Raw genomic sequence first — 17,059 nt, 5'->3', positions numbered from 1 at the left:
AATACTGTAAATCATATCCAATTTCAGAGTTGTTTAAAATGTGCATCTTAGAATCAATGATATACAATATTTCCCTGTATTCCATGAACTGTTAGGTTAAAAATAAATGGTTTCAGAGTCTCTGTGGAATGTTTCTCTCATATTTCTTTTGGGATTTCCAATCTAGCTTTTATTACCTTTCACATCACTGAACTGTTAATGCACCAGCCTGAGAAAGTGGAAGGGACGGTGTGAATGATTTAAGAGAAATCCCCCAAACAGTACATAGTGTGAGGGAAAATGCATTAGGATGGGAATAAATAGGAAAGAAAAGATATCTCTAGAACCATTCTGCATGACCACAAAGGTGTCCTGGAACAAAAAGGGTAAAGTGGATATGTAGAGAGGTTCCTAATCCTGCTAAATGACCAAGGAAGCTATGTAGGGAGGTAAGATTAGGGGTGTTCAGTACTTTGGATAGTCTTTTCTACTCTATTTATTGCTGGCTGATGAAGGCTCTATGGACTAACATTTCATTCCCAATTACTGTCTGTGTTACATAATCAAACTGTGGGTGTGGAGGGGACAGAGGGATAGTTAACTGCTTTCAGATTGGAAGCTCCGTTGGAAGCCGTTTGGTTATTTTACAGTGGAACTACTGGATGAAGAAGAACAAGGTGCAGTAAGAGAAAAGGCATCTTCTGTTAGGTATGATGGAATGATTTTCTTAATTATTTTGTTACCCAGATGTACACGTGAGGGTAGAAAGCCTTAACTGTAATTCATTAGCTGTGTAATTCCTAAAGTGGGAAGAAATAGGTGGATGTTTCCTTCCATCTTTAGATGGTATCTTCAAATCAATGTAAACAGTGGATGAATGGGTTCTCTATGAAAGATCCAGAGTCCTTACCACTGATGTGTGTATGGCATTAACAACAAAGAACAAGTTCACCTAAGTGTTGTTTTTTGTAAGCATAGTCTAAATACAGAAAGAAACAGGATGGATACAATAAAAGATGAAGACCTAAATGTATATAAGCCTGCTTCTCCTGCATGTGAGGCACCAACCACCTCTCTGCTAAATGACCTCAAGTATAGCCCATCAGGTGAGTACCAGGGCTCTGAATTTTCTAGGCTTTCTTGTGGTTCAGAACTCTTCAGAGTTGGTATAACCCCGAGTCAAGGTTCTATGTGGAATTCTCAGCTAGGCCGTTGTTTCCAGGCTCCGAATTAAGATAAAATATAATGATTCATTTGTTTATTTAATATTTGAGTGCACACTATATGTCAGACATTGGGGATTCCAAAGTTTGGTATCTCTACCTTCATCGAGTTATGGTGCAGGAAACACACTAAATAAGATAAATTAGTATACTATATAGTATGCTGGTGCCACATGTTAAGTAGAAAAAAAACAGAAGAAAAAGAAGAAATGTGTGGAGAGGGTGGTTTTACAATTTTTGAGTGTCCAGGACAGGTCTCATTGAAATAGTGACATTTGAAGTAAAGGCTTGAAGGAAGTGAGGGACCAAGATGTATGAATATCTGGGGGGAATGGTTTTTAGGCATAAAAAATTAGCAGATGCAAAGGCCTGAGAGAGGAACATGTCATGATCTTGAAGGGACAGCAAAGGAGATAAGTGTAGCTGGAGCAAGGAGAGCAGTAGGGGATGAAGTGGGGTGAGTGGATCATGGAAGACTTTGTAGATCATTGAAAGGACTTGGCTTTTACTCTGCAGTGAGAAGAGAAGCCATTGGAGGTTGGCTGGTTGTTTTTTTCATTTCCCTAATGACTAAGGACGTTGAGGATTTTTTAATGTGCTTATTTGGCATCTGAATATCTTTGGTGAATGTCTATCCATATCTTTTGTTCATTTTCTTATTGGATTGTTCTCTTATTATTCAGTGTCGGGAGTTCTTTATATATTCTGGATACAAGTCTTTTCTCAAATATATGCTTTGCAAATATTTTCTCCAAGTCTGTGGTTTGTCTTTTCATTCTCTTAAAGCATCTCTTGAAGAGCAGACATTTTACATTTTGATGAAGTACCATTTATCCATTTTCTTTCTTTTACGGATTGTGCTTTTGATGTCATTTCTAAGTAATCTCTCCTAGCTCAAAGTCACAAAGATTTCTCCTTTGTTTTCTTCTAGACAGTTTAGGTTTTCCATTTAGGTCTAGGATCCTTTTTTTTTTTTAATGTTTATATATACTTTTTTTTTATATACTTTTTTTTAAACATCTTTATTGGAGTATAATTGCTTTATGATGGTGTGTTAGTTTCTGCTTTATAAAAAAGTGAATCAGCTATACATATACATATATCCCCATATCTTCTTCCTCTTGCGTCTCCCTCCCATCTTCCCTATCCCACCCCTCTAGGTGGTCACAAAGCACTGAGCTGATTTCCCTGTGCTATGCGGATGCTTCACACTAGCTATCTGTTTTACATTTGGTAGTATATATAAGTCACTCTCTCACTTCGTCCCAGCTTACCCTTCCCCCTCCCCATGTCCTCAAGTCCATTCTCTATGTCTTTATTCCTGTATGATCCATTTTTAATTTTTGTATATGATGTGATATGGACAAGGTTTTTTTTCCATATGGACATCCAATTATTCCAGCACCACTTATTGAAAAGTCTCTATTTTCTCCCTTCAGTTACCTTTGCACCTTTGTCAAAAATCAGTTTTCCGTATGTATATAGGTTTATTTATTTATGGACACTCTATTCTGTTACACTGATATAATTTTTCTATCTTTACACCAATACTAGACTGTTTTGTTTATTGTTGATTTATGATAGATCTTGAAAACAGGTAGTGTTAGTTCTCCAACTTTGTTCTTTTTCAAAGTTGTTTCAGCTGTTCTTTGTTCTTTGCATTTCCTTATGAATTGTAGAATCAGCTTGTCAATTTCTACCAAAAAAGAAAAAACTCTGCTGGAATCTTTTCTGGGATTACAATGAATTGATAGATCAGTTTGGGGAATATTGACATCTTAACAGTATTGAGTATTCCATTCCATTAACCCAGTATACCTCTACATTTATTTAGATCTTTAATTTCTCAGGAGTGTTTTGTAGTTCTCATTGTATGTCTTACACATCTTTTGCCATATTTATCCCTAAGTATTTCTATTTTTATACTATTATAGAAGGTATTTTTTAAAACTTCTATTTTCCACTGGAGAGTTTTGAACAGAAGAGTAACATGATCTGACTTCTGTTTTTACAAAATCACTCTGGTTGCTGTATAGATGCTGAGAGGAGGGACAGCATAAGAGCATGAATACCAGCTAGGAGGCTACTGAAATAATTTTGTTCAGTGGGTATGGTGGTTTGGACCCTCGTGGTGGCAGTATGGTTGGTAAGAAGTGGTGGAATTCTGCACGTATATTGAGGTGGAGCCAACACAATGTACTGACAGATTAGATGTGTTTGTGAGAGAAAAAGAGGAAACAAGGATGACTTCAGGGGTTTGGGCTTGAGCAGCCTGAAGTATGGGAAGGATTCTGGGTGGGAAGGGTTTTTCGGAGATGGTTAGGAGTTTAGTTTTGGTCAACCTAAGTTTGAATGTAAGCTGAGAGATGAAGAGAAAGATCTGAGGTGGAGAAATAAATTCAAGATCTAGCCTATAAATTATATTTAAAGCCTTGAGACTAGATGAGATCACCAAGAGAGTAAGTATGGATAGAAAAAAGGAAGCGGTTTATGGACTATGTCCTGAGCCACTCCAGAGTTTTAAAGTTTGGGAGATGAAGAAGAACTATATGTTATGCTATACCTCTAATCTTTTAAGTTACATAATTAGAAAAATAGTTAATTTTCAGGATTCAGAGAATTCCAAATGTGTGGACATTGGTCCATCTCGGACTAATTTATTTTAAACTATTATTTTTTATTAAGAATGTGCTTTTAGAAAACACATGTCTTAAATACTGTATGATATCACATATGTGGAATCTAAAAAATACAACAAACTAGTGACTATAACAAAAAAGAAGTGGACTCACAGATACAGAGAACAGACTAGTGGTTCCGAGTGTCGGGGGGATATAGGGGTGGGGCAGTGGGAGTTACAAACTATTGGATATAAGGTAGGCTACAAGAATGTATTGTACAACACCAGGGAATATAGCCAATATTTTCTAATAACTGTAAATGGAGTGTAACCTTCAAAAATCGTATAAAAAATTTTTTTAAAGTATATGTCTTGAAGTATTCAAGACATAAACTAATGATGAAAGAAACATTACTGAATTATCAAAGGAAATTAGTAAATATTTTATTTTATAAGATATCATCAGTGGGGCTTTTGTTTATTCTCAGCTGACAAATAGGATGCTAATAGTGTTCACTACGGGATGGACTGACACAGGTGATAATGAAATAGTTCTCAGTATTCTAGGCTTAGTGTCAGTAGTTCTAGACATTTGAGTTGCAATAGAGTAGGACTTCAGGATTATGGCTAAAATTAGTGGGAGGGCTATTCTATTGCCAAGGAAGACAAATATATATAATAACGTTCTCCTGTAGAGGAAGAGGAGGTGACATACACAGTCGTTGATCAGTTCCAGCAGAAATTTGGTGCTGCAGTAAGTATTGCCCTCAATCATTCTCCGTATTGTCTGCAAATGGGTACCATGTCTATGTCTCATAAATTTCTCTCATTATAAGATCATTAATGTTTTTCCTAATGAGTTAACAAAATATCTGAGAGCCGGCTATTTGCCAGGCACTGTTCTGAGGTCTGGGTGAAAATAATCAAGACAAAGTTCTAGCCCTGAAGAAGCTTATTTTAATGCAAGAAAATAAACACATAATTGTATATCAACTGGTGATAAGAGCTATGAAGAAAAAGTGTAGTATGGTGAATAGAATGACAGGGAGTTCCTATTTTATTTAGGGTAGACAGAGAAAACCTCTGTGAAGAGGTGACATTGGAACAGAGATCTAAAAGAAGTAAGGGAGGGCTTCCCTGGTGGCGCAGTAGTTGAGAGTCTGCCTGCCGATGCAGGGGACATGGGTTCGAGCCCTGGTCTGGGAAGGTCCCACATGCTGCGGAGCAACTGGACCCGTGAGCCACAATTACTGAGCCTGCGCGTCTGGAGCTCGTGCTCCGCAACAAGAGAGGCTGTGATAGTGAGAGGCCCGCGCACCGCGATGAAGAGTGGCCCCTGCTTGCCGCAACTGGAGAGGGCCCTCGCACAGAAACTAAGACCCAACACAGCCAAAAATAAATAAATAAATAATAATTAAAAAAAAAAAAAAAAGAAGTAAGGGAGCTAACCATGTGGATATCTAGTAAAAAACTTAAAGAAGGCATAATTACAAGTGCAGAGGCCCTGAGGCTGAAGCACACTTGACTTGTGTGGAGGAACAGCAGGGAGGTCATTGTGGCAGGACCACAGTGAAAAAGAATGTTAGGGAATGGAAGGGGGCAGGAGGTAGGTCAGGTAGACATAAGGATTTTGAGTTTGACTTGAGTTAGATGGAGAGCCATTGGCAGTTTTAGAGGAGAGTCAGAAATTTTTTTACTTATGTATTTTTAAAGACCAGTCTAGATGCTCTATTTAGGCAATTTCTCTATAATATTTTATTAATTTGAGATGTGGCAGTAACTAATTATTCAGCCTAGGGTATGGTTCACAGTTAGACTTTAGGGAAGTCATTAAGTTTTTCGTTTAGAAGCAAGCTTATGCTTGTGTATGCACAGGTGTATTTTTTAAGAGAGGGTTAGCTTTTAGCAGATTCTTTCAACAGCTTTATTGAGATATAATTCACATTCACATTTTGAAATTTACCAATTTAAAATGTACACTTCACTGGATTTTAGCATATTCACAGAATTGTACATCCATCACCACAGTGAATTTTAGAACATTTTTAATACCCCAAAAGGAAATCCCATATTCCTTAGCCAACACCTCTAATCCCTTCTGAGTACCCCCAGCCCCTGGCAACCGCTAATCTATTTTCTGCCTCTATGAATGTGCCTGTTTAGGACATTTCATATAAATGGGATCATACGATGTTTGGTCATTTGTGATTGGCTTGGCTTCTTTTGCGTAGCATAATATTTTCAAGGTTTATCTATGTTATAGTGTACGTCAGTATTTCACTTATTTCTGTTGCCCAATAGTATTCCTTTGTATGGATATACCACATTTCATTTATCCTTTCACCATTTGATGGACACTTGGGTTGTTTCTACCTTTTGGCTATTATGAATAGTGTTGCTGTGAACATACCTATACAAATTTTTGTGCAGACACGTTTCCATTTCTCTTGGATAGATACTTTGCTGGCTTATGTAATAACTCTGTGTTTAACTTTTTGAGGATTGGCCATACTGTTTTGCAAAGCTGCTGCACCACTTTACTTTCCCACCAGCGGGCGTGAGGGTTCCAAGTTCTCCACATTCTTACTGACACTATTATCTGTCATTTTAATTATAGCCATCCTAGTGGTGTGAAGTAGTATCTCATTGGGGTTTTGATTTGCATTTCCCTGAAGACTAATAGTGTTAAGCATATTTTCATGTGTTTATTGGCTCTTTTTTTTCTTTTTTTAAAAATTTTTGTTGGAGTATAGCTGATTTACAATGTTGTGTTAGTTTCAGGTATACAGCAAAGTGAATCAGTTATATCTATACATATATCCACTCTTTTTTAGATTATTTTCCCATATAGGCTTTGGCTATTTGTATACCTTCTTTAGAGAAATATCTATTCATTTGCCATTTTAATTGAGTTACAAGAATTCTTTATATATCAACAGATGCTTTAAAGGGTCCATGACAACAACAACAAATAATAGGACAAGAACTTTTGCTCTGGAAATTTAAAGAGTTAGTTGGAAATTCTTATCAATAGGGAAATACAGCTTTTGTTCCCAGTTTTGCAGCCTTCTTGTTGATTGAGAATGGAACTGAAGTTCAGTCCCCTTTTTTTAATCATTGATCAAAGATACTCAGAATATAGAACACTTTATGCTCTGTAAAGGAAGATATTGTGCTAGTGTAAGTTACTTTGCCTTTCTATTCTTGAGTAATTTATCTACCTGTAAAATGGGGAGAATCTTGTGCCATGCAGGTATTTTCATGGATTATGCAGTAAAGATTTTAGAATTGTATGATGTTTTGAAATGTGATAAGAATATAGATAATAAGAGGACCAGCATGTGTTTCCAGGATACCCCTATTTCAGTTTTGAATAATTTAATGAATCCAAGACTTTAAAGGACCTGTTGAGTCTGTGGTTTTCTCATTCTGAACAGTAGATACTGTGAGATTCAGCTACTGTGTGAGTTCCCTTTAGATACAGTAAATTGCTGTTCTTTGCATGAGGAATCTTGCCATAAAGACTGGAAACCTTTCACTGTAACCTCAGTGGTAACAAAAGGTATCTGAGTTTTCAACTCTTATTAGCATTTGCAATATGACTGATTTATTTTCCAGTTGTGGAATAACTTTGTGAACACTGAAAAGAGGATCAGAAGCATTCAGTGTGATGTGTGTGTGTGTGTGTGTGTGTGTGTGTGTGTGTGTGTGTGTGAGTGTGTGAAGCAGACATGTGTTTCGGATTTTGTAAGTTTAAGAAAATATGATCCACTTTGTTTATTTCTAGCCATTTTACTTGTGCCATTCATGATGTCATAATTGCAACATTTATTTCCTGGAGATTTTTATTTTCTTCCTTTTCTTACCAGATGCTCCACATCAAGAAGCAAAGTGTCCTGAGTGTGGCAGCAGAAGGAGCTAATGTGTGTCGTCATGGGAGACTATGTTGGCTTCAGGTAAAAGATTTCTTAAAACTTTTTATTTTGTTTTGTCTTTTTTTTTTTTTTTTTTTTTTTTTTGCGGTACGCAGGCCTCTCACCGCTGTGGCCTCTCCCGCTGCGGAGCGCAGGCTCCGGACGCGCAGGCTCAGCGGCCACGGCTCACGGGCCCAGCCGCTCCGCGGCATGTGGGATCTTCCCGGACCGGGGCACGAACCCGCGTCCCCTGCATCGGCAGGCGGACTCTCAACAACTGCGCCACCAGGGAAGCCCTGAAATAATTTTAGATTCACTGGTAAATTTATTTTAATTGTCTTTTTTTATGTCACCCCAGTGTCACTGTTCTATAGCTTGTTTGGAATGCCTTTCAGTTTTCTTGTACTCAGTTTATTATTTTCAAAGGAAAGAGCTTTAGGGACTCTCCTGGTGGTCCAGTGGTTAAGACTCCTTGCTTCTGGGACTTCCCTGGTAGCTCAGTGGTTAAGAATCTGCCAGCCAATGCAGGGGACACGGGTTCGAGCCCTGGTCGGGGAAGATCCCACATGCTGCAGAGCAACTAAGCCCATGTGCCACAACTACTAAGCCCGCGCTTAGAGCATGAGCCACAACTAGTGAGCCAGCGTGCCACAACTACTGAAGCCCACGCGCCTAGAGCCCGTGCTCTGCAAGAGAAGCTACCACAATGAGAAGCCGGCGCTTGTCGCAACTGGAGAAAGCCTGCGTGCAGCAACGAAGACCCAACACAGCCAAAAATAAATTTAAAAAAAAAAAAGACTCCATGCTTCCACTGCACAGGTTTGATCCCTGGTCGGGGAACTAAGATCCTGCATGCTGTATGGTGCGGCCAAAAAATAAAAGGAAAGGGCTTTATAATCATCATTGCTGTCTCTGCTGTCTCAGAGGCTCTACCTGAGGTCTTCTTTCCCAGCTCTGTTCTCTTGGCTTAGACATATGGAGAATTTCTTTTTCTTTTTTTTAAGATTTATTATTTATTTATTTATTGTATTTATTTTTCACTGTGTCGGGTCTTAGTTGTGGCACATGGGACCTTTGCTTAGGCATGCAGGATCTTTCATTGCAGTACACGGGCTTCAGGCTGCGTGGGCTCTGTAGTTTGCGGCATGCGGGCTCTCTAGTTGAGGTGCGCAAGCTCAGTAGCTGGTGCATGGGTGTAGTTGCCCCGCAGCATTGTGGGATCTTAGTTCCCTGACCAAGGGTTGAACCTGTGTCCCCTGCATTGTAAGGCAGATTCTTTACCACTGGACCACCAGGGAAGTCCCAAAATATGGAGAATTTCTTATCTTTCCTCTGGTTGGTAGATTTCCACAGTAGATTTCTGCCACATCATTCTCATTTTCCTGCATCAAGGAGATGTAGGTGAGGATATCCATTATATCCGAAGAACTTTGTAGTGAGCCTTGAATAGCTAGAGGATGGGTAACCATCTTTGGATCAAACTCAGCATCATCAGTACTTAAGGGGGAGTGGGCCAAGAAAGCCAGCTGAATTCCCAATCAATGTCCTCCATCTTTTGAGTGAAAACCTACATCAGCCTACTGAGAGAATATTTTTATTAGAATTGGCAATCTGCCTTCTTGAACACTTTCCTCTGGATGTTTACTTTCTCAAAGGGAAAGGAATGGAGGTATCAAGCCCAGTTTTGCTGAGGGATTAAATTGCCTCCCTCTTGTTCCATGTACTTTCTAGGTAAACCTTAGCTTTTAGATGACTAGGTTAGAGTTAGCAGCACAAATGCAAATTATTTAAAACAAACCTCCACAAACAACAAAAGCAAAAATAAACAATTTGAACAACATCAAAAAGCTCGAGATTGGTTCAAGATGGCAGAGTAGAAGGACATGCTCTCACTCCCTCTTTCGAGAACACCAGAATCACAAGTAACTGCTGAAGAGTCATCGACAGGAAGACACTGGAACTCACCAAAAAAGATAGCCCACATGCAAAAACAAAGGAGAAGCCACAGTGAGACTGTAGGAGGGGTGCTATCACAATAAGATCAAATCCCATAACTGCTGGGTGGATGACTCACAAACTGGAGAACACTTAAACCACAGAAGTCCACCCACTGGAGTGAAGGTCCTGAGCCATATATCAGGCTTCCCAACCTGAGGGTCTGGCAACGGAAGGAGGAATTCCTAGAGAATCAGACTTTGAAGGCTAGTGGGATTTGATTGCAGGACTTCAGCAGGACTGGGGGAAACAGAGACTCAACTCTTAGAGGGCACACACAAAGTAGTGTGCACATTGGGACCCAGGGGAAGGAGCAGTGACCCCAGAGGAGACAGAAGCAGACCTACCTGCTAGTGTTGGAGGGTCTCCTGTGGAGGCGGGGGGCAGCTGTGGCTCACCAAGGGACAAGGAAACTGGCAGCAGAAGTTGTGGGAAGTACTCCTTGGCATGAGCCCTCCCAGAGTCTGCCATCAGCCCCACCAAAGAGCTGTGTAGGCTCCAGTGTTGGGTCGCCTGAGGCCAAACAACCAACAGGGAGGGAACCCAGCCCCACCCATCAGCAGACAAGCGGATTAAAGTTTTACTGAGCTCTGCCCACCAGAGCAACAGCCAGCTCTACCCACCATCAGTCCCTCCCATCAGGAAACTTCCCCAAGCCTCTTAGGTAGCCTCATCCACCAGAGGGCAGACAGCAGAAGCAAGAAGAACTATAATCCTGCAGACCGTGGAACAAAAACCACATTCACAGAAAAATAGACAAGATGAAAAGGCAGAGGGCTATGTACCAGATGAAGGAACAAGATAAAACCCCAGAAAACAACTAAATAAAACAGAGATAGGCAATCTTCCAGAAAAAGAATTCAGAATAATGATAGTGAAGATGATCCAGGACCTCAGAAAAAGAATGGAGGCAAAGACTGAGAAGATGCAAGAAATGTTTAACAAAGATCTAGAAAAATTAAACAACAAACAGAGATGAACAATACAATAACTGAAATGAAAACTACAGTAGAAGGAATCAATAGCAGAATAACTGAGACAGAAGAACGGATAAGTGACCTGGAAGACAGAATGGTGGAATTCACTGCTGTGGAACAGACTAAAGAAAAAAGAATGGAAAGAAATGAAGACAGCCTAAGAGACCTCTGGGACAACATTAAACACAACAACATTCGCATTATAGGGGTCCCAGAAGGAGCAAAAAGAGAGAAGGGACCCGAGAAAATATTTGAAGAGATTATAGTTGAAAACTTCCCTAACATGGGAAAGGAAATAGCCACCCAAGTCCAGGAAGCGCAGCGAGTCCCATACAGGATAAACCCAAGGAGAAACATGCTGAGACACATAGAAATCAAATTGGCAAAAATTAAAGACAAAGAAAAATTATTGAAAGCAGCAAGGGAAAAGCAGCAAATAATATACAAGGGAACTCCCATAAGGTTAATAGCCGATTTCTCAGCAGAAACTCTACAAGCCAGAAGGGAGTGGCATGATACACTTAAAGTGATGAAAGGGAAGAAGCTACAACCAAGATTACTCTACCCAGCAAGGATCTCATTCAGATTCGATGGAGAAATCAAAAGCTTTACAGACAAACAAAAGCTAAGAGAATTCAGCACCACCAAACCAGCTCTACAACAAATGCTAAAGAAACTTCTCTAAGTGGGAAACACAAGAGAAGAAAAGGACCTACAAAAACAAACCCAAAACAATTAAGAAAATTGTAATGGGAACATACATATTGATAATTACCTTAAACATGAACAGATTAAATGCTCCAACCAAAAGACACAGGCTTGCTGAATAGATACAAAAACAAGACCCATATATATGCTGTCTACAGGAGACCCACTTCAGACCTAGGGACACATACAGACTGAAAGTGAGAGGATGGAAAAATATATTCCATGCAAATGGAAATCAAAAGAAAGCTGGAGTAGCAATACTCATATCAGGTAAAATAGACTTTACAATAAAGAATGTTACAAGAGACAAGGAAGGACACTACGTAATGGTCCAAGGGATCAATCCAAGAAGAAGATATAACAATAATAAATATATATGCACCCAACATAGGAGCACCTCAGTACTTAAGGCAACTGCTAACAGCTCTAAAAGAGGAAATCGACAGTAACGCAGTAATAGTGGGGGACTTTAACACCTCACTTACACCAATGGACAGATCATCCAAACAGAAAATTAATAAGGAAACAGAAGCTTTAAATGACACAAGAGGCCATTTAATTAGATTTAATTTATTTATTTTAATTAATTAATTTAATTAATTAGATTTAATTGATATTTATAGGACATTCCATCCAAAAACAGCAGGTTACACTTTCTTCTCAAGTGCGCATGGAACATTCTCCAGGATAAATCACATCTTGGATCACAAATCAAGCCTCAGTAAATTTAAGAAAATTGAAATCATATCAAGCATCTTTTCTGACCACAACACTATGATATTAGAAATCAATTACAAGGAAAAAAACACAAACACATGGAGGCTAAACAATACGTTACTAAATAACCAAGAAATCACTGAAGAAATCAAAGAGGAAATCAAAAAATACCTAGAGACAAATGACAGTAAAAGCACAACGATCCAAAACCTATGGGATGCAACAAAAGCAGTTCTAAGAGGGAAGTTTATAGCTATACAAGCCTACCTCAAGAAATAAGAAAACTCTGAAATAAACAATCTAACCTTACACCTAAAGGAACTAGAGAAAGAAGAACAAACAAAACCCAAAGTTAGCAGAAGGAAAGAAATCATAAAGATCAGAGCAGAAATAAATGAAATAGAAACAAAACAACAGCAAAGATCTATAAAACTAAAAGCTGGTTCTTTGAGAAGATAAACAAAATTGATAAACCATTAGCCAGACTCATCAAGAAAAAGAGAGAGGGCTTCCCTGGTGGCGCAGGGGTTGAGAGTCCGCCTGCCGATGCAGGGGACACATGTTCATGCCCTGGTCCAGGAAGAGCCCACGTGCCGCGGAGTGGCTGGGCCCATGAGCCATGGATGCTGAGCCTGTGTGTCCAGAGCCTGTGCTCCGCAACAGGAGAGGCCACAACGGTGAGAGGCCCACGTACAGCAAAAAAAAAAAAAAAAAAAAGAGGGAGAGGACTCAAATCAATAAAATTAGAACCGATAAAGGAGATGTTACCACAGACACAGCAGAAATACAAAGCATCCTGAGAGACTACTACAAGCAACTCTATGCCAATAAAATGGACAACTGGAAGAAATGGACAAATTCTTAGAAAGGTATAACCTTCCAAGACTGAACCGAGAAGAAATAGAAAATAAGAACAGACCAATCACAAGTAATGAAATTGAAACTGTGATTCAAAATCTTCCAACAAACAAAAGTCCAGGACCAGATGGCTTCACAGGTGAATTCTATCAAACATTTAGAGACAAGCTAACACCCATCCTTCTCAAACTCTTCCATAACATTGCAGAGGAAGGAACACTCCCAAACTCATTCTATGAGGCCACCATCACCCTGACACCAAAACCAGACAAAGAGACTACAAAAAAAGAAAATTACAGACCAATATCACTGATAAATATAGATGCAAAAATCCTCAACAAAATACTAGCAAACAGAATCCAACAACACATTAAAAGGATCATACACCGTCATCAAGTGGGATTTATCCCAGAAATGCAAGGATTCTCCAATATATGCAAATCAATCAATGTCATACACCATATTAACAAATTGAAGACTAAAAACCATATGATCATCTCAATAGATGCAGAAAAAGCTTTTGACAAAATTCAACACCCATTTATGATAAAAACTCTCCAGAAAGTGAGCATAGAGGGAACCTACTTCAACTTAATAAAGGCTATATACGACAAACCCACAGCAAACATCATTCTCAATGGTGAAAAACTGAAAGCATTTCCTCTAAGATCAGGAACAAGACAAGGATGTCCACTCTCGCCACCATCATTCAACATAGTTTTGGAAGTCCTAGCCACAGCAATCAGAGAAGAAAAAGAAATAAAAGGAATACAAATTGGAAAAGAAGAAGTAAAACTATCACTGTTTGCAGATGACATGATACTATACATAGAGAATCCTAAAGATGCCACCAGAAAACTACTAGAGCTAATCAATGAATTTGGTAAAGTTGCAGGATACAAAATTAATGCACAGAAATCTCTTGCATTCCTATACACTAATGATGAAAAATCTGAAGGAGAAATTAAGGAAACACTCCCATTTACCATTGCAACAAAAAGAATAAAATGCCTAGGAATAAACCTACTACCTAGGAAGACAAAAGACCTGTATGCAGAAAACTATAAGACACTGATGAAAGAAATTAAAGATGATACCAACAGATGGAGAGATATACCATGTTCTTGGATTGGAAGAATCAATATTATGAAAATGACTGTACTACCCAAAGCAATATACAGATTCAATGCAATCCCTATCAAATTACAAATGGCATTTTTTACAGAACTAGAACAAAAAATCTTAAAATTTGTATGGAGACACAAAAGACCCTGAATAGCCAAAGGAGTCTTGAGGGAAAAAAACTCTCTGATTTCAGACTATACTAAAAAGCTACAGTAATCAAAGTATGGTACTGGCACAAAAACAGAAATATAGATCAGTGGAACAGGATAGAAAACCCAGAGATAAACCCGTGCACCTATGGTCAACTAATCTATGACAAAGGAGGCAAGGATATACAGTGGAGAAAAGACAGTCTCTTCAATAAGTGGTGCTGGGAAAACTGGACAGCTACATGTAAAAGAATGAAATTAGAATGCTGCCTAACACCATACACAAAAATAAACTCAAAATGGATTAGAGACCTGAATGTAAGACTGGGCACTATAAAACTCTTAGAGAAAAACATAGGAAGAACACTCTGACATAAATCACAGCAAGATATTTTTTGATCCACCTCCTAGAGTAATGGAAATAAAAACAAAAATAAACATATGGGACCTAATGAAACTTCAAGGCTTTTGCACAGCAAAGGAAACCATAAACAAGACAAACCCCAGAATGGGAGAAAATATTTGCAAATGAATCATCGGACAAAGGATTAATCTCCAAAATATATAAACAGCTCATACAGCTCAATATTAAAAAACAAACAACCCAATCCAAAAATGGGTAGAAGACCTAAATAGACATTTCTCCAAAGAAGACATACAGTTGGCCAAGAAGCACATGAAAAGCTGCTCAACATCACTAATTATTAGAGAAATGCAAATCAAAACTACAATGAGGTGTCACTTCACATCAGTTTGAATGAGCATCCTCAGAAAATCTACAAACAACAAATGCTGGAGAGGGTGTGGAGAAAAGGGAACCCTCTTGCACTGTTGGTGGGAATGTAAATTGATAGAGCCACTATGGAGAACAGTATGGAGGTTCCTTAAAGAACTAAAAATAGAATTACCACATGACCCAGCAATCCCACTACTGGGCAAATACCCAGAGAAAACCATAATTCAAAAAGACACATGCACCCCAGTGAGAGCGAAGAGCCCTCCTTCTTCACAGAAAGACTGGAGAGTGTGCCCCAGTCCACTGTCTGTGCAGTGCCCTAGGGGTGGTAGCCTGCCAAGAACTGTCCCTCTGATTGCCACAGTCCCACGAGACCCAGGAATACAAGCCACCCTGGCCACCAGAGCCATGCCATCAAGGGGTGTCCTCTGGTGGCATCCTCAAAAACCAGGGAACCAGACACAAAAAAGTACAGAGGCAACTACTTTTTACATGTTGAAATGTGTCTATTTTCCTTTTTTGATAATATGCTTATTGCTCTCTTTATTCATCAGTTTTACAAATTATTAAGTTTTATTATGCTAAACAAAGATTTTGCTCACTTATAGCACCCACACCTCCCTAGAGCCTCCCAATTTAGTTATATCCCAATTTTAAAAGATTTTATTTTTATACAGTTTTTAAAGGTTACTTTCCACTTACCATTATCACAAAATTGTTGGCTGTATTCCCCATGTTGTACAATACATCCTTGAGCCTATATTACACCCAATAGTTTGTACCTCCCACTGCCTCACCCCTTTATTCCCCCCCACTGGTAACCACTAGTTTGTTCTCTATATATCTGTGGGTTGACTTCTTTTTTGTTATATTCACTCATTTGTTGTATTTTTTAGATTCCACATATAAGTGATATCCTACAGTATTTTTCTTTGTCTGACTTATTTCACTTAGCATAATGTCCTCCAAGTCCATCCATGTTGCTGCAAATGGCAAAATTTCATTCTTTTTTATGGATGAGTAGTATTCCATTATATATATATACCACATCTTCTTTATCCGTTCATCTGCTGATGAACACTTAGGTTGTTTCCATGTCTTGGCTATTGTAAATAATGCCGCTGTGAACATTGGGGTGCATGTATGTTTTCAAATTAGTGTTTTTGGTATTTTTTTGGGGGGAAGTTATATTCCAATGTTTGGTTAAGACAGGATTCAGGCTATATGTGATTATGGCTATGTAACCATTGCTCCTTGTTGGGCCAGTAAGATTGTTTCTTTTCTTGCCCAACTTTTTGTTTTTCATAGAATTTATAATTGCCTCATCTTACTAGCTTTGTTTTCCTTTCATTTGTGACGAAGCCTTCCCATATTTTCCCCTCAGTGTAGTTTTTCACATGCTTACATCTATCCCGATAATCTGTGCTGCATTTTTGTCTTGAAGCCATCTTCCCTGGAGCCCTCTATCCTCCTGTCCCAATACAGGCTGGTGGTATCAAGCTGGAAGCTACAAGGGAAACGGTCTGGAAGCTCACAATTGTGTGCAGACTCATTTTTCAGTCCATTACCAAACGTCTGCCCTCTTCTATATCTTATATTCCCAACCCTAGAGCCTCCCTTGTTGGATTTATCCGGAAAATATATCTTCTGTCCTCTGTGGGAGTGGGAAGGGATAACTTGGAGGCTTACTTCTTCACATACAGACCTCCAGCCTATCCCTCTATTTCCAGCTCCTCACTTCCCTCAGTATCTGTCACCTTTAATTCCTAAACCTTTATTTTCATTTTGTGTTTCTTTCTTTGTTCTGTTTTTTCTAATCTGCTTTCTTTCTGTCAGTATTTCCCACTGCTTTTCTTTTTTTTTTGGCTGCATTGGGTCTTCATTGCTGTGTGCGGGCTTTCTCTAGTTGAGGCAAGCTGGGGCTACTCTTCATTGCGGTGTGCGAGCTTCTCATTTGCAGTGGCTTCTCTTGTTGCAGAGCACAGGCTGTAGGTACGTGGGCTTCAGTAGTTGTGATGCATGGGCTCAGTAGTTGTGGCTCATGGGCTCTAGGGCGCA

The 17,059-nt window shown here is 39.1% G+C and overlaps 1 protein-coding gene across 2 annotated transcripts in view; it reads left to right on the top strand.

Annotated features, from left to right (window-relative positions):
* Positions 1–17,059, top strand: part of EXD1 (exonuclease 3'-5' domain containing 1) — a 35,511-nt gene that overhangs the window by 8,057 nt on the left and 10,395 nt on the right. The window contains exons 4-7 of one of the 2 annotated variants that reach the window (XM_059058045.2): positions 630–687; positions 958–1,085; positions 4,518–4,576; positions 7,692–7,778. In XM_059058045.2, the coding sequence (XP_058914028.1) occupies positions 630–687; positions 958–1,085; positions 4,518–4,576; positions 7,692–7,778 (332 nt within the window). Of the gene's footprint in view, positions 1–629; positions 688–952; positions 1,086–4,517; positions 4,577–7,691; positions 7,779–17,059 lie in introns of those variants that run through there. The other variant, XM_067029000.1, reaches the window with a different exon arrangement.

This window comes from Kogia breviceps, chromosome 3 (genome assembly GCF_026419965.1).
Source record: "Kogia breviceps isolate mKogBre1 chromosome 3, mKogBre1 haplotype 1, whole genome shotgun sequence".
Classification (NCBI taxonomy): Eukaryota; Metazoa; Chordata; class Mammalia; order Artiodactyla; family Physeteridae; genus Kogia; species Kogia breviceps.
Note: the sequence above shows the minus strand (reverse complement) of the source record. Positions and strands in the feature narration are given on the sequence as shown.